The 25,415-nt window shown below is 25.7% G+C and overlaps 2 protein-coding genes across 8 annotated transcripts in view; one reads left to right on the top strand and one right to left on the bottom strand.

The window, feature by feature from the left end:
• The first annotated feature begins 342 nt into the window (after positions 1-342).
• On the top strand, positions 343-8,550 carry LOC117168199 (RNA pseudouridylate synthase domain-containing protein 1-like). The gene is made up of 4 exons (XM_033353664.1): positions 343-794; positions 4,490-4,733; positions 4,814-5,090; positions 8,304-8,550. The coding sequence occupies exons 1-4, from the start codon at positions 537-539 to the stop codon at positions 8,467-8,469; spliced, it is 945 nt and encodes a 314-aa protein (XP_033209555.1). The 5' UTR covers positions 343-536; the 3' UTR covers positions 8,470-8,550.
• LOC117168200 (DNA repair protein XRCC3) overlaps positions 8,544-25,415 on the bottom strand; it is a 28,351-nt gene continuing 11,479 nt past the window's right edge. For 2 of the 7 annotated variants that reach the window (XM_033353668.1, XM_033353669.1), the window contains exons 2-6: positions 19,044-19,151; positions 16,618-16,818; positions 16,396-16,526; positions 12,711-12,923; positions 8,544-8,783 (exon numbers count right to left, since the gene is read on the bottom strand). In XM_033353668.1, the coding sequence (XP_033209559.1) occupies positions 8,571-8,783; positions 12,711-12,923; positions 16,396-16,526; positions 16,618-16,818; positions 19,044-19,110 (825 nt within the window). In that variant the 5' untranslated portion in view covers positions 19,111-19,151 and the 3' untranslated portion in view covers positions 8,544-8,570. Of the gene's footprint in view, positions 8,784-12,710; positions 12,924-16,395; positions 16,527-16,617; positions 16,819-19,043; positions 19,152-22,066; positions 22,323-25,415 lie in introns of those variants that run through there. The other 5 variants (XM_033353666.1, XM_033353670.1, XM_033353665.1 and 2 more) reach the window with 5 other exon arrangements.

Below are 25,415 nucleotides of genomic sequence, written 5' to 3'. Positions count from 1 at the left end.
ATCTACTCAAATACATATAAAATCGATTATTTTTTATCTATTTTATTATTCCATTGAATAGATTTTGAAAAATAAAATACATCTATTATGAAAAATCATTTTTTTTCAAATTATTGAAAGAAATTAAATTTTGTCCCAATGGAATTGGGCATTATTCCTTGGCCCTCGGCTTTCAGACATCTTGGATTTCCCCCACCTAACCTCTAATACAATACCTAATAGGTTCGTTGAGGAAGAGGGAAATATCATGATTGGTTGAAAAATTTACGAATATCTTTCAGCTAATTAAAATCCTGGGTTTGGCTTTAACTTCCGGATTCAAGAGAAAATTTATGTTTTGGAAATGAAATGAATTGCAAAATGTAAACTATAGTCAAATGCACGTGTTTATTATTAATGTTTATCATATTTACAAACCTTATTATGTTATTTTTTATTCACTTCATTTGGAATTTCTAAAATACAATTTAAATTTTAATCATTTGTGTGCATATTTGTTCCTTTTGTGAAATGTAGTGTTCTTTTGTTATAAAATAATGGATCATTCATCAAAATTTTGGTTGTACACAAAATACTTCGCTTTTTTTTGTTTTTCTTTCGTTAGCTTTGTTTTATGTGCTCTGTTTTATGTATTAAAATACCTGGTTGAAAGATTATTGCTCATCGTTGCAAAATGTGTTTTACGACAGAAAAAAGTGGAGAATCGAGTCAAAGTTTTATACTGTAGCCAGTATTTTTTGGTAGTTAACAAACCTTATGATATGGTGATTAACAGTAACGATCCAAATATGAAGGTAATTTAAAAATATTTTTTAATCCAATAGTGATCTGTTAGTGACATTCTAAATTCATAAATATTAAGTTTAGTCAAAAATAATCTACTTTGGTGTATTTACTTGTAAAAATAAGCAAAATTCTGGACAGATTTCACGGGATTTCATCACTTTTAAAGAAATTTATAAATGATTCCTCGAATTTAAATGAGTTCTGTAAGGTTTTGAAATATATTTTGGTAAATTTAAGAGAGGATTTCAAACATTTCAAGGGACTTTCCAAAAATTTCAAGAAATTTATAGAAAATTTTGGAAATGAAATTAAATTTCAAGGATTTGTAACGATTTCCAAGGATTTGTATTTATTTATATGGATTTTAACGATTTACAAATAGTTAAAGGAATTTTAAGGTAAATAAAAGGATTCAAAGGGATTTCACAGAATTTTTTAGTATGACATTATAAGGATTTTATTGAATCTATAAGGATTTCAAAGATTTATAAGGCTTTAAATTTTTATTTTTAAAAAAATTGCATTAATAAATTTAATTTATATTCAAGGCGATTCAAATTTTGCCTAGTATTTTAATGGATTTTTCGATTACCAAGATTCCATTGGATTCCCGCGAATTTATAGAGAAGTCTACGAAAGAAATTAAGTTGTATTCCAATTGATTTTAATGATTTCCAAAGATTTCAAGTGGTTTTTGAGGATTCCAAAGGATTTCGGTAGATTACAAAAATTGCAAGGAATCTCAAAGAATTTTGTACGATTTCTAAAGATTTCAAGGAATTTCATCAGATTTTAAGGATTTTATTTAATCTCTAGGGATTTAAAAGATTTCTAGGGCTTTAAATATTTTTTTCTTATAGAAACTTATCGAATAAATTTAATTTGTCTTCAAGGCATTTCAAATTATTTCTACTTGTTTAAGTGGATTTCCACGATTACCAAAGATTTCAAAGGATTTCAACAAATTTATGGAAAAGTTTACAGAATAAGTTAACTTTAGAGTAAGGGATTTTAATGATTTCAAAATATTTCAAGAGATATTTAGAGATTTCAAATGATTTGAAAATATTATAAAAGTTCTAAGGGATTTCGAAGAATTTGTTAGGATTTCCAAAGACTTCAAGGAATTTGAACAGATTTTAAGGATATTATTGAATCTCTAAAGATTTCAAAGATTTCGAGAGCTTTAGATGTTTTTTCTTAAAGAAACTTTAAGAATACATTTAATTTATATTCAAGGCATTTAAAATTATTTCTACTTATTTTAATGGATTTCCAAAGATTTTAAGTGATATTTAGAGATTATAAAGGATTTTAAAAGATTACAAAAATTCTAAGAGATTTCGAAGAAATTTGTAGGATTTCCAAAGATTTCAAGGAATTTCACCAGATTTTAAGGATTTTATTGAATCTCTAAGGATTTCAAAGATTTCGAGAGCGTTATATGTTTTTTTTTCTTAGTTTGCGGAATAAGTTAAATTTTATTTTAATGATTTCCAAAGATTTCAAGAGATTCCAAAGGATTTCAAAAAAATTTTGTAGGATTTTCATGTTTCAAAGAATTTTATTAAATAAAATTTTCCCTATACTATTTTAATGGATTTTTACGCTTACCAAAGATTTCTAGAGAATTTTGGAAAAGAAATAAGATTTCATAATATTTATAGCGATTTCAAAGGATTTATATTTATTTTAATGGATTTCAAGATACATATTGAAAAGATTTCAAAGAATATTGTAGGATTTCCAAAGACTTCAAGGAATTTTAACAGATTTAAAGGAAAAAGGATTTCAAAAAATTCTGGGAATTTGAACGTTTTCTCTTGGATAAATTTCATGAATTGGTTTTATTCAATTTATATTCAAGGGATTTGAAATTATTTTTCCCTAATTTAATGGATTTTTCTAATTACAAAAGATTTCAAGGGATTTTTCAAGGATTTCAACGAATTTATAGAAAACTTTATGGAATAAATTAAATTTTATTTCAAGGGATCTTACCGATTTTAAGGGATTTGAAAGGTATATGACGAAATGAAAAAAATTAAGAGATTCATGAGATTTAACCAATTTAAAGGAATTCAAAGAATTTTGTAGGATTTTTCCAAGTCAACGTTTTTAAGGGATATGAAGGAATTAAAAAGTGTGTATGTGATTTGAAAGATTTGAAGTTATATTAAAAAATTTCATAGAAATTCAAGAGACTTAAAACATTTTTAAGGCTGTCGAAGAATTTTGAAGGATTTTCAAAGATTTTAAGCTCGATTTTAGGAGATTTTGAGAAAATTTAAGAAAATAAATGCAACGAAAAGAAATTCTAACCATTGCAAGGGATTTCTAGGGATTTGAACTGTTTTTTTTTCTTAGAAAACTTTAATGAATAAGTTTAATTTATTTATATTCAAGGTATTTTAAATGACTTCTACTTATTTTAATAGATTTTTATCATTTCCATAGATTTCAAACGATTTGTAAAAATTCTATAAAATTTCGTTTAATTTCTTTTTTAAAGTTCTCGAGAAATGTCCTTTTAAATCCTTGAAATCCGTAGAAATATTTGTAACTCTTGAAAACCATTAAAAATTCATCAAAATAATAATATAAATTAAATTAAACCTATTTATTAAATTTCTCAATAAAACAAACGTTTAAATCCCTAGAAATCTTTGGAAATCCTACCAGATTCTTTGAAACTTCTTGAAATTTTTTAAATCTTTAAAAATCCTTTGGAATCCCTTAAATCCTTTCAAATCCCATAAAATCCTTTTGAAACCCTTAAAATCTTTAATTATCATTCCAAGCGATTAAAACAAGTAGAAATAATTTGAAATCCATTAAAAATCAATTAAATTAAAATTATCCATTAAATTTCTCTAAGAAAAAATGTTCAAATCCCTAAAAATCTTTGAAATTCTTCGAAATCCCTTGAAATTTTTGAAATCTCTATAAATTCTTTGGAATCCCTTAAAACCTTTGGTAACCTTTAAGAATCGTAAAAATTAATTAAAATAAGTATAAATCATTTGAAATCTCTTGAGATCCTTGAAGATCAATAAAATCTTTTAAATCTTGTGAAATTTCTTGAGATACCTAAAAATCCTTTGAATTCGCTATATATCATTTAAAAATTTTATTTCATTTTTTTTTAAAGTTTTCTAAAATCTCTTGAAATTCTTTGGAATCCCTGAAAATGTTTGGAAACTATAAAATCTTTGAATATCATACGAAATTCCTTAAACTCCGTAGAAATATTTTTAAATCTCTTGAAAACCGATGAAATCCCTTGAAATTTTTAGAAAATCAGACGAAAAGGGTTAAAATCATAGCAATATTTTTTGAAATCCTACGTTAAATAAATTCATCATTCATTTGAAGTGTCTCTTATTTTTTTTTATATCAAATCTTTCAATATTTAAATATTGTATACTTATATACAGATTTTTCTATAATAATGTTTTATAATTATTTTTCTATAATCGCGAAAATATACAAAAAATTCATTCTAGGAAAATCATTGTAGACTTAACACCAATTCCTGTAATATTTTTTCTTGTGCAGGCTTACAACGGATTGTAAAAGGTTACTTGGGATTGCAAAGGATTGTAGGAGTAATTAACCCCTCGCTTAAAAATAAAAATCCTAAAAATGCAAATATCCCGGAATTCTTTCTAAAAAATGTAAACAATGCTTTTCCAATTTTCAGAGCACACTGCAATTAAAGTTAGGAAAAATGTTTCCAAAACTAGTGAATCCTAATTTACGACACGAATTTCATTTCGTGCACAGATTAGATTATGCAACGAGTGGAGTGATTTGTATAGCATTAAATAAACAATCAGCTCAAGCTGCATCGAATGCCTTTGAAAAAAGAAAAGTAAAGAAGTATTATTTGGCCATAGTGCACGGTCATGTTAACAAACCTCAGATGATAATCTCGAAACCGATAGGTTAATGCACTTTTGCCTATTTAATTAAATTAATTATTCAAAGACAAGAAGATAATCGTATTCGTTAATATTTTCTACAGGTGACGATGTAAGGGAAATAAACGAGAGCCGAAAAATGTGCACAAACGACAGTATTTTTTGTCAAAAACCAAGAGAATCTTCGACTGGTTTGTTGGTTCTTGAACTGGGTTTCGTAAATAATAAACCAGCTACCAAAGTCTTGTTATATCCAAAAACTGGCCGCAGACACCAATTACGAGTTCATTGTTTTCATATTGGCCACACAATAATTGGCGATTATACGTATAGTGGAAAAAAGGATACGGAACCTCATAGAACTTTTCTACATGCATTGAGGTAAAATAAAAATATTTTTTCACGAAAATTGGGGAATGAATTATTTTGAATAAATTTAATGCAGGTACCAGATTAAAATCAATATGAAAACTTTCATGTTTCTAAGATTTCAAGTCTAAATATATTTCATTTCCATCAAAATTTTTTAATCTTAAAGAGACAAACAAAAAATGAAATTTTAACAGAATAGCTCAAGTTTCAGCAAAGTAGTGGAATTTCCCATCAAAAAGATTAATTTTCGTCCAAAAAAAAAACGAACTTTCAACAAAATACATGAATTTTAATCTTGTAGCATTTTTAACAAAGAAATACAAAATTTGGGATTATAATTTTAAATTTTTTAATTTATTTATTGAATTTAACCAAAATAACATAACTTTTCTATAATAAAGGATTAAGTTTGAATCCAGAAAGAGGAATTTATAACAAGTCAATTGAATTTTCGAGGAAAAAGATAGTTTTTTAACCAAATAGTTCAATTGTTTACAAAAGAATACAATTTTCAGCAAAATAGATTTATCTTAAACGAAATTGTTGAATGTCTAAACCTTTAAAGATGAATTTTCAACCAAATAGTCGACTTTTCAAGCCAAAAAGACCAATTTTTTTAGAAGACAGTTGAGTTTTCAACAAAAATTTAATTATCAACCAAGAAAGAGGAATTTTCAACGAAAAAATAAACTTTCCTATCAAAAAAATGTTAATTTTCATTCGAAAATTATGAATTTTTAATCCAAAAAAATGTACAACAAAACATTTGATTTTTGGACAAAAAAAGAGAATTTTTTAACCAAATTATTTAATTTTCTTCAAAAAAAGTTCATTTTCAACCAAGAAATATTAATTTTCAACCAGGTAGTAGTTGAAATTTCAAGTCGAAATAAAACTTTTTGTAGAAGAGAATTGAAATTTCAACAAAAAATATCATTTTTCAACGAAAAGAATATTAATTTTCTACCAAATAGTTAAGTTTCAAGAAGAAGTTTAAAGAAGACTGTTGAATTTTCTAGGAAAAAATTAATAAAAAAATAATTCAGCCAAGAAAGATGAATGCTCAATCTAAAAGGACGATTGTACAACGAAACAGTTGAATTTTCGATTAAAAATATTATTTTTTAACAAAATAGTGGAATTTTGTCAAGAAAAGATGATTTTTAACCGAGAAATATTAATTTCCAATCAAATAGTTCAATATTTAAGCTGAAAACACGAATTTTTTAGAAGACTGTTGAATTTTTAACTACAAAGTTATTTTTCTAAAAAAAAAATTATTTTTAAATACAAAAGAACGGATTTTCTATAAAAAAAAACGAATGTACTACAAAATAGTTCAATATTCGACCAAAAAGATAATTTTTTAACAAACTAATGTGATTTTAAAAAAATTGATTTTCAACCAAGAAATATTAATATTCAACCAAGTAGTTGAAATATCAAAACTAATAGATGAATATTTTTGAACACAGAAAAATTGTCAGCACAAAAATTCACTTTCTACCAAGAAAGATGAATTTTTAGTCCGAAAAGACGAATTGTCTATTGACCAAGATCAGAAAAAGTTGAATTTTAGTGTAAAATGTTTTGTTTTTTTAACAATATAGTTGAATTGTCAACAAAAAAAGTTTATTTTCAACCAAGAAATATTATTTTCCAAACACATAGTTGAAATTTCAAGCCAAAAAGACCAATTTTTTCAAATACAGTTGCATTTCTAACCCAAATAGTTTGAATTTTTAACCAAAAGCCGAAAAGACAATTTTAAAAAAATTAAGTTCGATTTTCAGCAAAAAAGTTAATTTTTAAACAAGAAAGATGAATTTTTCGAACCAAAAATCACTTCTATCAATAAAGATTAATTTTTAATTCAAAAGAACAAATTTTCTATTGAAAAAGACAAATATACAACAAAACTGTTTATTCTTTGACAAAAAGATGACTTTTTAACAAAATAGTGCAATTTTTAACCAAGAAAGATAAATTTTCATTTAAAAAGGAAGAATTTTCTATTGAAAGGGTCAATTTTACAACAAAACAGTTGAATTTTAGATCAAAACCGATGACTAACAAAATAGTTGAATTTTTAATTAAAAAAATAATAAAAATGCAATAAAGAAATATTCACATTCAACTAAATATTTGAAATTTCAAGACTAATAGATGAATATTTTCGAAAATAGACAAATTTTTAGCAAAAAATTTATTTTTCAGCAAAAAATTTATTTTTCAACCAAGAAATATTATTTTCCAACCATATAGTTGAAATTTCAAGCCAAAAGACTATTTTTTAAGAATACATTTTAATTTTTAACTCGAATAGTTAGCATTTTTAATCAAATAGTTGAAATTTCAAGCCGAAGAGACAATTTAAAAAAAAAGTAAGTTAAGTTTTTAGCAAAAAAGTTAATTTTTAAAGAAGAAAGATGAATTTTTTAACCAAAAATGACTATCAATAAATATTATTCTTTAATCCAAAAGAACAAATTTTCTGTTGAAATTTTTTAGAAAATAAAAAATGACTTTTTAACAAAATAGTTGAATTTTCAATAACAAAATAAATAAACTTCAATCAAGAGAGATGAATTTTTAACCAAATATTTGAAATTTCAAGCCTAATAGATGAATATAATTTTTTTAAAAATTGTCAACAAAAAAGTTCATTTTCAACAAGGAAAGCTGAATTTTTAATCCAAAAAGACGAATTGTCTATTAAAAAAGACAAATGTACATCAAAATAGTGGAATTTTGTACTAAAATGATGATTTTTAACAATATAGTTGCATTTTTAACCCAAATAGTTTGAATTTTTAACCAAGAAATATAAATTTCCAAGAACAGAAACTTTTCTACCCAAAAAGACGAATGTAGAATAAAACTGTTGATTCTCCGACGAAAAAATATGACTTCAACAAAATATTTAATTGCTCAACGAAATAATTAAATTTCTAACCTAATAGTAGCATTTTTAATGAAAGAACAATTTTGAATAAAAAATATAATGCATATAATATAATATTTTAACTAAAAATAGTTGGATTTTCTTATTTGATTCAATACTAATTCAGATGGTATTTAAGCGAAAAAAGGTAAAAAAGTGGAAGTTTCTTGAGAAGAGGAATAAGTGTGTTTTGTCTGAGAATATTAAAATATTTCCTTATGAACCTGTTTTTCCTATCTGAAAAGTTCTCAATTTTAGTTAATTCTATTGTATTACAGAATAATTCTTTACACCGATTTGGAGGATTTGGATATAAAGACGCCCGATCCATTTGACACTTTCGATCCTCAAAACAAGTGGAAGCCTTCGAGAATTATAAGAACACTGGACGAAAGTGCTTTTTCAGAAATCAACGAGTTAGTGCAATCGGGTATTTTAATTTAATTAAATTAGTTTTAAATAAATTTATATACTTCTGTACATTTTAAAAGGCGGTGAGATATCGAGAATATACTTATATATATATAAAAAAAGAGTATTTATAATTACTTGAAACCAACAATTCCGATGTCTCGAATTTCAAATTTGATAGTTTTGCAAGGCAAGTAAGGAGAATAAACAATTCGTAAGTAACGATTACCATCTCTTCTGTATAAATGAAAGGAATTGGATATGAGACTCGCCCAAATTATTCCGAGAGTTGGTTGTTCTCCGTTTCCATTCGTGTTCAACAAATCTTTATTTATCACTGCTGATACCTAGAAGAAAAACAATATTATACAATTTATTTCGATAAATAAAAAATTAAGGGCTGCCACAGTCTAATTTCTTTGGGGAAAGTGCAAAAGTGATTTAGTCGAAACGAAAAATTTCTTTTAAATAAAATTCATATTGAGACAATATTGAATTCAATGTGAAACGCTCTAAATTACGAATATTTCCAGTCCAATCATATTGCATTTCCAATAACCTAGTTATATTTTTGACCAAAAGAGACGAATTTTTAACAAAAGAGTTGTGATTTCAATTTAAAACTAAATAGTTGAACTTTAAACCAGAAAGGAGGAATTTTCAACAAAATAATGGAATGTTTAACTAAATAGTTTAAATTTCAACAAAAAAAAAGTTAATTTTCAAACAAGAAAAATACATTTTCAATCCATAAGGATGAATTTTCTATCCAAAAATACGAAGGTTTAACAAAACAGTTGAATTTTTTGCCAAACAGATGACTTTTGAACAATGTAATTGAACTTTCAACAAAATGGCGAATTTTGAAATAAAATATATTAAATCTCAACAAAAAACGGTTGCATTTTCAACGAAATAGTTACAGGGTGGCCGATGGACCTGGAATTTATTTTTTTACCGGGAATTTTACAAATATTTACAAGAAATATCTGTCCAAGTTCGATTTCGAACGTTTTTAAAATAATTATTTGAATTGTTATTTCTTTCAATTATGACATCATTCAGTTTAAAATGCGTAATTCAAAAATCTTCTGCTGTGAAAATTTTCCATTTTAGATTTTAATTTTTAATTTGAAGAATTGTAAAATTCAGTCTTGGAGGCTTAAGTAATTAAATATTAAATCGTTTGAAGTGGCAAATGTTTCATACAATTTTATTTTATCAACTGTATAAATATAAATAAATTAGTTTTAAAAAGGAACAATAATTGATTTTTCAAAACGATTCTAAATCCGTTCAATCTTCAGAATGTCCAGATTTTAACGTTAAAAATTAAACTGTTTCAATCTAAAAGTCTTAGTCATTAAAAAAATCCTAACGTCCGATTAAAACTTTATAAACTATTTTGAACTTAAAAATCACTTCATGATAATGTATTTGTAATTAAAGGGTTTCACAAAATTAAAAATATTGTTTGAGTCGAAAGTATTCAATTTTTAATCGGTTAGGTTTCAAATTTTTTAATTAAGAAAAATAATAACTTTTTAATATTTAGCAATATTTGTCATTTGGCTGCTTATTTAAGGCAAAGGAATTGAAACCAAATATTTAAAAGTAAAAAATTTGAAACAGAATTTAACACTTATTATTTATAGAAATTTTTTTTAGTAATTTTAAGAGGTATTAAGAAGTTTGGAAAAGATTAAAAATTAATTTAAAAATTTTAATGTTTGCAAATCATTTAAGCGAAGGGTGTACCGACAAAATTCGGCAATTCATAATAATTGTAGGAAAAATTCTATTAATTTAAAAAGATATTTAAAAGTTCTAATCAAATTTCAAAACTAAATTAATTTTTCTACCTTAAAATTGTTTCAAATAATATAATGTGGATTTATATTTTTAATTGAATCTGAATCTTTGAACCGATTAATTTTTAAAAGTTCTCAATTTTGCAGTTTATCTACACTTGATTACAAACTTTACAATTGAAAAGTGTTAGTATTTTCCATTTTTACGTGTAAATTATTGAGCATTTGAATATAACATTTTCGAATTAAGAAGTTTTTAAACTTCAATTTCAAAAGTTTAAAATTCAAGAGTTCCATTTTGAGTGCTTTGATTTGTAGTTTATTTTTTATTACTGCAAATGGAAAAATGGTTAGCCTTAGGTTTCGAATTTTTAAATTTTATTGACCGTGCAAAATGTTTGCGAACCGGGAAAATGACCGGGAATTTTTTTCTTCGGCTAAAACGGCCACCCTGAGTTAGACTTTTAATAAAAAAAGAAATGAGTTTTCAACCAAACAGATGATTTTTTAACCAAACAGTTGCATTAACAACCAAATAGTTAGATTTTTAATAAAAAGAAATAAATTTTTAACAAAGCAGATAATTTTTTAACGAAACATATGGTTTTTTAAACAAAAAGTTTAATTTTCATTCTAAGAAAACGAATTTTATAGAACACAGTTAAATTTTCAACCAATAGAGACGAATTTTTAACAAAAGAGTTAAGATTTGAAGTTAAAGAGTCGAATGATTTAGAAAACAGTTGATTTTTTAACCTGAAAGATTAATTGTCCATGAAATAGTTAAATTTAAAAAAAAAGTTAATAGTTGCATGTACAATTATATAGTTGAACTTGCAGCCACAACAGAGGTATTATCAACAAAATATTTGAATTTTTAACAAAATAGTTGAATGTTCAACGAAAAAAGTTAATTTTCAAATAAGAAAGATACATTTTCAATCCATAAGGACGAATTTTCAATCAAAAATTACGAATTTTCAACAAAACAGTTGAATGTTTTTCCAAATAGATAACTTTTGAGCAAAATAATTGAACTTTCAACAAAATGGTGAATTTTTAAATAAAATATATTGAACCTCAATCAGAATTCTCAACCCTAAAAGTTGAATTTTCAACAAAATGTTCGCTTTCAGTCAAGAAAGTCGAATTTTTAACGAAGCAGTTCCACTTAAAACCAAATAGTTGGACTTTTAATCAAAAGAAATGGATTTTCAACAAAGCAGATGATTTTTTAACTAAACATATGGATTTTTAAAGAAACAGTTGAATTTGCATGTCAAAAAGGCGAATTTTGTAGAACCCAGTTAAATTTTCAACCAAGAAAGATGAATTTGCAACCAAAAAATATGATTTTTCTACCATAAAAGAGGAATTTTCAATAGAAAGGGTGAATTTTCTATCCAAAAAGGTTAATATTGAACAAACAGGTTGCATTTTTTACCGAAAAAGATTAATTTTTAACAACTAAAAATAGTTGGAACAGATACTGTTCACTTGAAACGCTTTTAATAAAAAATTTGATAAATTTAAAGCTTTAATACAAAATTATTCAGTGTTTAATGTTCTCAATTAAAATGGTATATTTTTTTTAGTTTTTAATTTCAACTTTAAAATTTTCATTGGGATTAAAAATGAAACTAAGTATGGCGAAATTCTAAAAAAAATCGATTAGTTGCATTTTTCTTTAAAGTCGCATTTTCTAAACAAAGTACAAAAAAGTCGCACGATCCGAGCCCTTTAATAAATTACTGAATACTATAAAATTATCACCAATGATAATATTATAGGTGCAACTAAAAAATATTAGTTTTTCAAAAATTTCATTACTTTCCCAGGTCTTTCATGTCTTGTAGGAACCCTAAATAAAATAGCAGGGAAAAAAATTTTGTGCGTATTAAACAGAATTTAAATGAATTGAAAAAAATTAAATTATATTAAAAAATCAGTGAGTTAAAAAAACTTTAGAATGTGAGTTAAAATTTGTTAATCCATTGAGTTAGATAGAATTGAGTGAATTTACAAGAACTCAAGTGAATAAAAAGATTCCAAAAAATTCCAAATTAATTGTTAAAAAAATGTAATCTAATATATCCCATTGATTTAAGCAAAATTGAAGCGAATTTAGAAGAATTCAAGGGAATTCAAGAGAATTCGATGAGATTTATTCGAATTTCAGTTAAGATAAAAAAATAACGTGAATGACAATATATTTAATATAAAAAATACTAATACAAAAATATTCAAGGTTGAATTTAAAAAACATAATTTGCAAAAAATGTATTAAATTTAGTAGATTTCAAGGGAATTCCAAATAATGCAAGAAAATTCAGAAATTAATATATACCTGGATTTAATAATGCTTATTTCAAAAACATGATTTGAAAATAAGCGACTTAAGTAATTATGTGGCAGCCCTAAAAAAAGGGTTTGATCAGAAAAGTATTTTTGTCAAAATTTTACCTGGTTAATACAAATTACAGAGACTTCGTGTTCTTTTGATATAAAACGTAGCTGTTCACCAATTTTTCTTAAACTTTTAGCCCTGCTTCTTAATTCTTTTTCGTCGTATTCTACTCTGAAAGGAGCGGCAATCGAATCCACTATCAATAGCCCTATTTTACGATGTTTCAAAAGGCAGGGAATTTTTTGACATATGCACTCTTCCAGTTGCTCCTTTAAAAATCAGAGAATACAATTTTTTCAATTTCAAATTTAAATTTAATTAATTTCATATATCTCCTATTTCCTTTATATCCCTTATTTTTCTAAAATTCCCCTATAATCCACATATATGAGAAATTATACAATTTCAAAGATTTTCCAAATTACCATTCAATCGATTTCAACGATAAAGAATTTTTGAACAATTTTAGGTTATGCTTGCGTTTTTAAAGTAGAATTTATAATCTAAGAAATTTTTTGTAATGTTAGTGATTTTCGTCTTAAATTGCTGTTTTTAATTAATAAAAATAGTATCAGATATTTAAAAAATAATTCCAACACTTAAAACAATAATAATGGCGGTTTGATAAAAAGTAATTATATATTTTTTTAAGCAAACCATTTTTGAACAATTTTAGGTTATGCTCGCGTTTTTAAAAGACAATTTAAAATCATAAGTTTTTTAAGATTAGAATTATTATTCATTATTCAGACCCAAATAAACAGTCAATAAACATGGTTTATTTATTCAGGGTGGCCGTTTTAATAGAAAAAAAAATCCCGATCATTTCCCGGTTCGCAAACATTTTTCACGGCCAATGAAATTTGAAAAATCAAACTATATTCTAAACATTCTTCCATATGAAGTAATGAACAATAAACAACAAATTAAAGCATTCGGAGTAAGTGAAATGCAAATAAACTGCCAAATTTAGAACTTTTTATCAATTATAGAGTACAAAGATTCAGATTAAGTTCTAAAAATATAAATGCACGTTAAAATTTTCAATAGTCTAAATTAAAGAATCAAGCAATGAACTTTAAAAAATTTCCAAATTATATTATTTTGAGTAATTTTAAGCTAGACACATTAAAAATTGAAAAATAATTTTTTTAATTTAACATTTCTTAAATTAGAAGTTAAATTATTTTTATTTTAAATAGTCTAGACATCCTTTAAAAAGTTTAAAATTTTATTTCAAAATATTGAGAAATCTAGAAGTAGTTTAAAAATTTTCCAAATTCAAAATAACTTTTGAATTTTTTTTCGGAACTTTTAAATATATTTCAAAATTGAATTTTTTCTATAACTTTTAGAAAATCCTGCAAATTTAAAAAAATAAAAAAATAATTTATAAATAACAATAGAACACTTATTATTTGTAAAAATATTATAGTAATTACAAGAGATATATAGAAGTTTTAAAAAGATTCGAATTAAATTTAGAACTCTAAATAATTTCAAATACTTACAGTCGAATTTAAAATAAAATGTAGATTTTTGCAGATTTCAAATAAAAAATTTAGAATTTTTCAAAGAATTGTAAAAGACTTCAAAAGAAGTTTTTTAAATTTCTTAGATTCTTAAGGAAATTGTAAATGATTTTTCACGTTGAAAAATTATTGTAACAGTAAGTTTAAAAAGATTTTAAGAGATTAAAAAAATTATCAAAGAAGAACCTGGAAGATTTAATGGATTTTTTTTTAATTTGCAGGATTTTCAAAAATTGTAGGAAAATTTCGACTAGTTTTAAAATATATTTAGAAGTTATGAAAAAAGGTTAACAAACTTCGTTTAAATTACTTGTAATAAGTTCAAGTTTTTAATTAATTTTGAATCTTTTCAAAACTTCTATGTACATATCTCTTAAAATTACTCAAATGTTTTCTACAAATAATAAGTGTTTAATTGTTAATTATGAATCAAAATTTAACAATTTCACTTATGAATTAAACACTTTTCAAGTAAAGCAATTAAAGTTTTAACGCTAAAATTTTAAAAGCTCTTCGAAAATCTAAAGATTCTCAGCATTCTATGTAAAACAATTCAGTTTCAAAATGTTCTTTTTTTAAATCTGGTTTCAATTCAATCGTCTTAAAAGAACAGTGAAATATTGCTAAATATTAAATACTTATTCTTTTTCTACATTGAGAAATTTCAAATTAAATGAGATAAAAATTAAATAATTTAGACTCACAATATTTTAAATTTAATAAAAACCTTTAATTATGACTATATGATTATGGATTTATTTTTAAGTTGAAAATAGTAAAATGCACGTTTACATTTTTCAATGGCTAACAAAATTAATAGAAATTATAGATTAATAAAGTTATTTATGAATTTTAATATAAAAAATAATATAAAGTAATACCTGAAACTCTGAATTAAAAATATATGATCGATAAATCAGGAAATTTTTTTTTTAATTAAATTATCTGAATAAATGATATATTAATTTGAATTCTTATCAAGACTTTCAAATTGAAACAGTTACAATCTGGAAATTCTGAAATTTTGAACGGATCCAGAATTATTTGGTCAAATCAATTATTGTTCAGATTTCTATACTCAGAGTACAGATACAGCACTTTAATTATTTTAAAAACTGTTAAAATCGAACTTTGGCAGATTTTTCTTCTGGAAATTCGTAAAATTCCTGGTTTTCCGTTTCGGCATCCACCCAGTTTTTTATAAAAAAAAATTCGATGTTAAAAACTGCTGATTTAAAATTTTTTTTTAACCTTTAAAACTGCATTTTAAAATTCTTTAAATTAAAATATATGCTTAAAAATTAAAAATCTAAAATGGATCATTTTTAAAGTCAAGAATTTTCGAACCAAGCATTCTAAACTGAATGATATAATAATTTATAAAAATCACAATTGAACAAATTATTTAAAAAACGGTTGAAATCAAAGTTGAACAAAATTTTTATTCTAAAAATGTTGTAAAATTCACGGTCAAAAAATAAATTCACTGTCATTTCCCGGTTTTCCCTGGTCTCATAAAATTCCCGGTCATTTCCCGGTTTTCCATCTTTCCCGGTCCAGCGGCCACAATGTTATTGTTCAGATTTGAAGTATAATAGAGTGTGTTTTATTGGTTATTTCAGAAAAAAATAGTTCAAGTTCAAAGAAAATTTACAATTTGGAATAATTTTTTGTTATGTTCTGTCACTATTCTTCGTCACAAATTTTTATTTTTTGACAACAAAAAAAATCATAAGATTTTTGAGATGATAATTATTATTCAGATTAGCATTCAGTCATTGAATTCAAAATTTCGGTACAATTTCTAGTTTTGTTTACATTTTATACTTAAAACTGATACTTTTAATAAACATTTGATTTTCAAATTATACAACACATTTTTACCAACCGTAGGTTATGCTCAAGTTTTTAAAAGAGAATTTAGAATCCTTAAAAAAAATTATTATGTAATATTACTGATTTTCCTTAGAGTTTTTAATTCGAAATCGGTTATTTTAACCAAAAATCCTGAAAATTTGAAGAACTTATATAATTGTTGTATTTATTAATATTTGTTCATTACGCTGGTCTTTTAAAAAAAAAATGTCCCTTCCAAAAAAAAGATCACCTCTTTTCGATGAAAAATTCCCTTATTTTCCCTGCAATTTAACTTCAGAACCACTAGGATTCTGTATAATTCCATTAATAAATTATATAATAAAATTCTTACCATGGTTGGAACATGTTCTACGAATATCATGTCACCACTAATCGGATATTTTTTAGCAATATGCGACTTTTTCAATAATTCCTGAAGACGCTTGGTTGGAAAGTGAGCCTCTGTACAAATATATAGAGCGCCTGTAATTATTTGTATCAAACTAGTAAAAAATATACGTTACAGTTCATAATTTATAAATTAATTAATGAAATTGAAAATTTGTGTAATTACCGGAAGTTTGTGGATTTTCTTTCGTTGGAATCTGAACAGTGAGACATAATTGGAGAGCAAACTGAGTTTTTCCACTACCAGCTTCTCCATAAATTTGAGTTATACCCTTGCGAGAAAAACCTCCCCTTAGTGCAGAATCTATTTCTGAACATCCACTTGTTAGAAACGATTCATTTTGCAACAACGTACTAGCAGTTATTGCTGAAAGGCATTACAAATTCTATGAATTTCGATTATTCTTCCTATTTTAAACGTTTTTTAATATTTGCGACATATCTATTTATAATAAGGAAAAAAGTTAAACAAAATATATTTAGTAATATTTAGTAATTTAAATCTTTTAGTCTATTATGAAAGAAACATCTAATTTCGAAAAAAATTTTCTACTGAAGTTTTGTATTTATCAAGATATAATTTATCTTGGACGCCTTTCAGAATAATTAAAGAAATTTCTTGGCCTTTTTTGTAGACTTTACCAATTATTTTATAGAAAATAAAAAAATATTTCAAATATTTTACAATAATTAAAAGAATTTTGAATATTTCACAAAGATTTCGCGGATTTCAAAGATTTTAAAAAGATGTGTACACCTGATTTCAAATATTTCACAACAATTTCACAAAGCTTTTAAAATTTTCAAACGATTTAAAGGATTTCAAAGATTTAAAAAAGGTTGCATTACTCCATATTTCAAAGATTTGAAACAATTTCAAAAGATTTCAGAACATTTTAGAAGATTTGAAAAGATTTTAAATATTCAATGATTTTAACAAATAAAAAAGATTTAAGAAAAATTTCACAAACATTTAAAAAGATTTGACAACATTTTCCCAAATATTTAAAACATTTCATAAAGATTTCAAGGGTTTCAAAGATTAAAAAAAGGCGTGTAAACCAGATTTCAAATATTTCACAACAATTTCACAAAGCTTTTAAAATTTTCAAAAGATTTAAAGGATTTCAAAGATTTGAAAAAGGGTCTATATTTCAAAAATATTTTAAAGTGGTTACACTATTTCAAAAGATTTCATAAATTTGCGAAGATTTCAAAAGAACACAAAAGATTTCATAAAAAGTGATCAAAAAAGGATTTAATAAAAGGTTTCATACAATTTTTTTTAAATCACGAAGATTTCACGCATTTAGAATATTTTACAAAAAAATCTAAAAGATTTTCTAGAAATTTGAAATCTTCACAAAGATGTTAAGTAATTCAAGAGATTTTAACAAATTCACAAAGATTTCACAGAGTTTCCGAGGACTTCAAAGACGACTTATGTTCGCAAATAATTAAGAGTTTATTTATGATTCTGCTAATTTTTTAAATATATAAGAACCGATTATTTCATTATTTGATGTCTGATATTTCCTTAAATCCTAGAAAAAGTTTTAAAATCCTTTGAAAGCTTTTTGAATCACTTAAAACGATCTAAATCTGATAAAATCCCTTAGAATCTTTTAAAATATCTAAAAATCTCATAGATTCTATAAAACTATTCAATAGCTTCCGAAATTCTAGCAAATTCTTAAACCTCCCATGAAAATGTTGTTAAATCTCTTTAAATCATTCTTGTTAATCTTAATTCCTAATTGTTATCCTTAATTCCTAATTAAGCTCTTGTAAATTATTTGTAATTTTTAAAAATAGCTTCCACTTCAAATTGCTGAAATTGATTAAAAAAACTCTAAGACATTTCAAATCCTCTCAAATCTTTTGAAATCTCCCAACATTTTTTAAAGCATTTAATTATTTCTTGGAGTTTTTTTCAATATCCTAATATTTTTCACATTCTTAGTAATCCCTTGAAATTATTTCAAACAACCGAAAATTCCTTAGAATCTTTTAAAATATCCTGAAATCTTCGAAATCCTACGAATTACCTTAATTCTAGTGAATAAATTTTTTGAAATCCATTAAATTATTTTTAAATTTCGTGTAATTTCTGAATTCTACTAAATTCTTGAAAATCCCATAACAACTTTTTTCACTTCCTTAAAATGTTTCAAATCTCCAGAAATCCCATTAAGTTTTTTGTCTCTTGAAAGTTTTTTTGAATATTTTCAAATGCCCTAAGATATTAGATTTATTTTTTGAAGTATTTCAAAATGCCCTAAAATTTTTTGAAGATCTTAAAACTTGATTGGATTTTTTTAAATATTCTAAAATCTTGAAAATTATTTGAAATTCCTTGAAATTGGAATCTGTGAACACTTTTAGGAATGTTTGAAAATACAAAAAGATGTCAAAAGATATCATGAAAATTCGGAAAAGTTAATTTTATTGAGGAAAAAGTTACTAAAAGTGAGCGTGTGGCAGCCCCCTGATTATTCTCAACTGTTTGAAAGTATTTTTTGGAGAAATTCCCTGACTTTTCCCTGATATGCAATCATCCTATTGTACGTATTATTTAAAAATGAAAATTACCAAAGAGATCATTTTTCTGTGGACATGTTCTTTTCATTCTCCATTGATTATTAATCAGCAATTTCATTGTAGAAACACATTTTTTGGAAAGGTATCGAATATATTGATCTGCAAAAGAATATAAACAAAATTGAGGAGTAAGCAAGCAAAACGTCTATACATAAAATAACAGTCAAATCAATTTTAATTTAAGGTTGCAGATTCATTACAAAAATAGGTAAAAATAGATAAAATGCTAATTTTAAAGAATTATAATGAAAAAAATCGTGTTTTTCAGAGTGGCGATTCAGTGGACGATTCCAAATTCCCGGTTTTTTCCGGTCAACTAAAAGTAAAATATTCATATTTGTCTCAAAACTTACAAATTTATTTTACTTATTTATCACCTTTATTTTAAATATCCTTTAACACAGCAGAGCGAAAAATTTCAAATTAACTGAATTTTGAAACAAATAGTTGAATTTTCCACAAAAATATAAATTTTCAAAATAAATGGAAAAGTTAAACTTTCAGTTACAAGAATTAGTTAGAATAGTTGATTTTCAAGTGAAAACCATAAATTTTCAACTAAAGTTATGAATATTTAACTGAAATACTTGCATTTTCAACGACAATGATAAATTTTCAATTAAAGAAGACAAATTTTCAACCAGAGTTAAATTTTAAACTAAACAAATACACTTTCAACCGAAAATGGAATAGTTACATTTTTAGTTAATAAAAGAAAAGTTTAACCTAACTCATGAATTTTCAATCAAAATTATGAATCTTCAACTGGAATAGTTGAATTTTCAAACGAACAAAATCAATTTTTACTGGAAAAAAGATAAATTGTCAACCAAAACTTAAATTTTAAGTTCAACAAAATTAATGGTCAACCAAATAGATGAATTTTTAACTAAGACTATGAAATATTCTACTAAGATGATAAATATTTAAATGAAATAATTAAACTTTATACCAAAAAGATTAAATTTCAACCAAGAAGATAAATTTCTTCCAAAAAAGATTATTTTTCAACCAAAATCTGAATAAGAAACAAGAAAAAAGTGTTTTGCAATCAAATAGTTTATTTTTCAACCCAAGAAATGAATTTGTAATTAAAATTATAAATCTTCACAAAAAAAAAAATAAATAAATAAATTTTAAGCAAGAATAATTTTTAGATAAGAAAATTTAACTTTCAAAGAAAAAAATAATTTTTAATATTTTAGTGCAATAAGTTACATTTTTAGTTAAAAAATTATATTCAACAAAAAAAAAATTAATTAAAAAAATAGTTACATTTTCCAACAAAGTGATTAAATTTCAACTAAAATTGTACATCTTTGACTAGAGTAATGGAATTTCCAACCAAAAGATGAATTTTCAACTAAAATGATAAATATTTCACTGGAATACTTGAATTTTCAACCGACAAGAAGAATTTTTGGAGGAGAAGAATAATTCTCAAAGAAAAAGGTAATTTTCTTAGAAGAAATCGATTTTTTAACAAAATACGTGTATTTAAAAATATATAATTGAATTTTCTATTAAAAAGACCAATTTTATTTCAAATTGTTGAGTTTTGAACTAGGAAAGATCCATTTTTAACCAAAAATGGAACAGTTGAATTTTCAGTAGAAGAAATTAATTTCCAACCAAACTGATGAATTACAAACTACTAGATAAATTTTTATTTTAAGACCGAATAGAAATCTATTTTCTTACGAAAAAATTGTAATACCGTACTTTTCTGGTAATTAGAGACAAAAATATCAATTTAAAAAGGAGGGAGAAAATAAATTTTAAACCAAAAATAGAATAATTCAATTTTCTACTCAACTAGATACAATTTAAAAAAAATCTATTTTCAACAAAATAGTTAAATTTTCAACCAGAGATGAATGTTAAATTAAAATTATGAATATTCAATAATAAAATTAATTTTTAATAAATGAGTTTAACATTTAACCAAGTAGTTGAATTTTTAAATAAAAGTAGAAATCATTTTTCTAAATGAGCCAAAATTATTTAAATAATGAAAACTTGAATTTTATTGCTATCAGAAGTAAATTCCCGATTTAAAAATTAAATTTCCGGTCATCACGCGACCCTGACATTGAATTTACTGGAATTTTCTCGCTCTAATAAAAAAACTTATGCAAATCATACTCAACTTTCTCAAATTATATAAGATTTTCAGTAAAATCTAGAACAAAATATTGGAAAATAAACAGAAATGCTTTATCTTAAGAAAGGGCAATTAGTTCGCGTGTAACGCGCACAATGTTCTAAAATTAATAAATTGTGTAAACAATTATTTTTGTTGACTGGAATCAATTATGACAGCTTCGCATTAACTGAAAAGTATAATTGAAATAACTGAAAACTATAAACTATAATAAATTGTTTAAACAAGTTTAAAAACAATCTAATTATTAATAGAAAGTAATACTTTATGTATTAAGAACAAATTATATTTAAAAAACCGCAAAAAAATCATAATTAGCGCGAAAACTCGCAAAACTGAATTGTTCAGTTATGGGATTTTTTACCCTATAAAACAGACTTATGAGGAACCTCTAAATGTCGTTAAAAATCGAATTTATTTGTTTATGGATTCAAATCAATTTGGGGGCGATATGCATGAAAATTCGAATAGTAATAGCCTATTTAAAATTTCATTTTTATCGATAGATTTCACGGTTTGTTCGCTTAGCTCACTCTTTAATATTAAAATTAATTAAACAAATAACAAATTCAAAATATGACAAGAATCTAAAGTAATGTTCTTGGCCATTTACGGTAATTTTACCGAAACCTAAAAATAAATAATGTCACTAAATTATGAATTAAATGAAGTTAAAAAGTATTACAGAAACTAATATTTTTCACACGTTAGAGTGTGATGCTTATGGTATAAATGAAAGTAAACAGACATAAAATCTTGCATTTTATTAATTACAAATATCAATTTTGAGGTTATAAACATTTCTTTGTAATATATACTATATTATTGTTGAAATTTTTTTTAAACTTACATATATACAACATTAGTCAATGCACGTAATCCATACGCTTATTTTCTTATTTTTTAATTAAAAACTTCAGCTTGACATAATTATTACATTTTAACAAGCCCCTAAAATTACCAATGTGACCAAAAATTACCAAAAACGGCCTAACTTTCATAAATATTTCCGCACAGTGTCACTCTCCAGAACAACGTGGAATTTTTCAGCCCCCACCACTTTCCCATCTGCGTAGCCTCTGTCACAGGGTGCGAAGACCGTGAAGACTAGCTTCGTGTAAGCTGAAAATGCACGAGCACGACAAAGATATTTCAAGAGCACTAACCCGAGTTGGCCGGGGAGAGTTGTATCACTGTCACCACTTACTCCGTTCCTGATTGGTGCCGCGAAAGCGGAATCGGATGTTTTGAAATTGGCGCGACTTTCAAGTCAAATTTAATGTTCAGACACTGAATTATTAAAAATACTATTATTTAAGACTGTTTGATAAAGACTGTAACATCTAATAGATAGTAAGTAGAATAACAATAATAATTATCTAGATTTGTTCGTTGAAAATGATCAAAATGTAAAAAATAATTTTTTTAAAGACATGAATTTTTACAATATTAATTAATGAAATGACTAAATCAAATTTTATACTAAAAATTTTTTATTTTTACGAAAAAAATTTAAATGAGACAAAACATGGGGAAAAATTTCTAACTGTATTGTTTGTGAAGTAAGGTAAAGAAATTAAATTCTGAGGTTATGGCCTTTTCTTCAACACCTTTTGAGTATATTATTTCGAATAAAAATAAATGTAATTCAATCATATAGAAGATCACATTAAAATAATATTTTTCAAAACAGAGTTGAGAAATAAGAAATAAAAGAAGGATTTTTATGAGGTTAAAAACCCTTTTTTACAACAGGTGTGTGTAATGTTTTTTTAGTCCTAAAAACTTTTTTTTCAAATAAGTCTTTATTTCAGAACAATAGGTAAAACGTAAGAGAGGTTTTATGATACAACTAAAATGTAAATTACATGAATAAAGTAGAAAAGTTTTGACTGCTGATTTGTTTGTAATTATATTTCAATGAAAATTTTTTTTTTATACAATAAATATTAAAGAGAATTCATGCTGCAGGCAGTCGTTTATCTAAAATTACATTTCAAATTTATACTTTACACTATAAAAGTAATAATAGAAGACAAATTGCAGTTAAAAAAAGAAGATAGTTCGTTTTTCTTTCAAGTTTAGAACTCTATGAACCTAAATTCCTATTGCTAAGTTATATGAACAGCCATGCTTTTGCTAGCATGTCTGTCTTTATTGTCTTGTTTCTTTGATTTAGTTTGATTACAAATTCTTAGACGAAAGAACAATTTTGTACAACCGGTTGCAATGATTTGAATATTTATTCCATTTTCTGGAAAGTATCAAACGTAAGCTTTATTGAAGCAGAAGAGCAAGCTTTCTTTATATTCTTCATTAAAAAAGCTTATTTTCAAAACAATCACTACATGAAAATATATAATGACTTATAATCTCCTCTTAAGAATACTTCAAATGTTTCGTGCTTCGTTCCGTATTTCCGATTCCGGTTTCGCGGCGGCTAATGATACGTGTGATACGTCTCCAGCGCTGTTGTCGATTTGAAGACTTGTAGATTTCGATCTGTTTTATCCTGGATTCGTTACCGACGTTGAGTGATAAAAATCACTAACCGCGCGAACTGGTCGAGGTTCAAATAACAGACACAACACAATAATTTAGAGAACAAATCAATAGTTTTTATTTAACTTCAATTTAAATATTGAAGATCCTTTAATGAAGATTAAATGTCCTATTCCGTCGCCGAGAACAGTTTGTTTACACAAATAAGATTTTGTTCAGGTTTGACATTTTAAAAGTTTTATTTAATTAAAACAATTTTAATTAAATGGTTTCTATTCTCACTTCACTTAAAATTTAGTTCGACTCAAGTCTACCACGGCGAACCGTACCGAATTACCGAAGTAAATAAAGTATTTTGGACTTGAATTTCGATTAACAATTTAAGGGAAAAACATTTAAGTCCAATTTTCATAATTCAGAGAGCGAGTGTCGCTGATTTTTTTATTTGAAATACAAACGGAGAGACGCAAATATTTGAGCTTTTTCTATGTTCTTGCAAAAATTTATAACCTTGGATTTTACCAAAAAAGGGTGGGAATTGTCCTTCTAGCCAATAGAATTGCAGAAGTCACATAATTTAATGTTAAATTAACCTATCATGATGAGGTGCGTTAAGCGCGGCCCTTATATTTCAAGCTAAAATAATGAGATTCTAATTCTCAGAAACGTATTTTTACGATTCTCGTCGATTGACGTTTTTCTGTCAAATCGCGTTATAGAACGTAATTTACGGCGTCTGAAGGGCGCCTTGTCGCTTCAACCCTTTACATGGTGCATAATTTATGTATGCTCGCGGTTGAGATCACACGCCTATTTGGATTGATAGATCCATATATACATATGCATATATAGATCTATTTGAATGTACATAGCTATTTAAATGCTAACTTCTGATCCTTTACGACTAGCTATTAGAAGTTATTAACTCGAGGTACAGAGAGGAGTTGTCATGTAATTTCCTATTGTCAATCATAATTAATAATTATTCTTTCTGATAATAACGATCTATTTAAATTTCTAAATATACTGAATGCCTTGTATCATTTGAATTATTTCAAATGTTTACAGCTCTTAAAACTATTAACTGTTAAGTACTCAGTAATAGGGTGCTAGCGCCCTGAAATACTTGTTCTAAAACAGCGCATGCTGTTACACGTGACACAACTCTCCATGGGTGCATTCCAGGGGACCACCCGGGTGCACTCCAAGCCGTTCCACGATGTTAGGTGAGTGTTGGGCTTCCCTCGGGTGAACCGTTCAGTGGTCACTCGACGGGTGACTATTTCACCCACTGAAACTGAGTAGGTGGAAGTGAGTGAACAGTGGAATTGGCGGGTAGAAGTGGCGCATGGACATAGGAAACAAGGGACTAGGCATGCCATTGCAGTGGTGATGCAATGAGGGGGGAGATCCGCCACCTTTTGATGTCCCGCGATAAACATGGTAGCGCCCCCATGTTTATATTTTCATGCACAGTTTGTCGGCAAAAATGCTCGTGCGCATAATCAAATGGCACATCGTAAGATGGCGGCTCTCCCCACTCAAGGAATTCTCCCCCCTCTCGTGGATTCAACCCCGCTCGGACAAGCTAGGATCAGTGATCCCAGATCTGAAACGAGATGCGGTCCAATACTATGACAGGGCTATGTCCGTGTGAATGTAGTAGGAGCCGCTGTAAATGACTGAGTTGCGCGCGC

The sequence above is a fragment of the Belonocnema kinseyi genome, chromosome 2 (genome assembly GCF_010883055.1).
Source record: "Belonocnema kinseyi isolate 2016_QV_RU_SX_M_011 chromosome 2, B_treatae_v1, whole genome shotgun sequence".
Lineage (NCBI taxonomy): Eukaryota > Metazoa > Arthropoda > Insecta > Hymenoptera > Cynipidae > Belonocnema > Belonocnema kinseyi.
The sequence above is the reverse complement of the archived record's forward strand: the minus strand, read 5'-3'. Positions and strand labels throughout refer to the sequence as shown.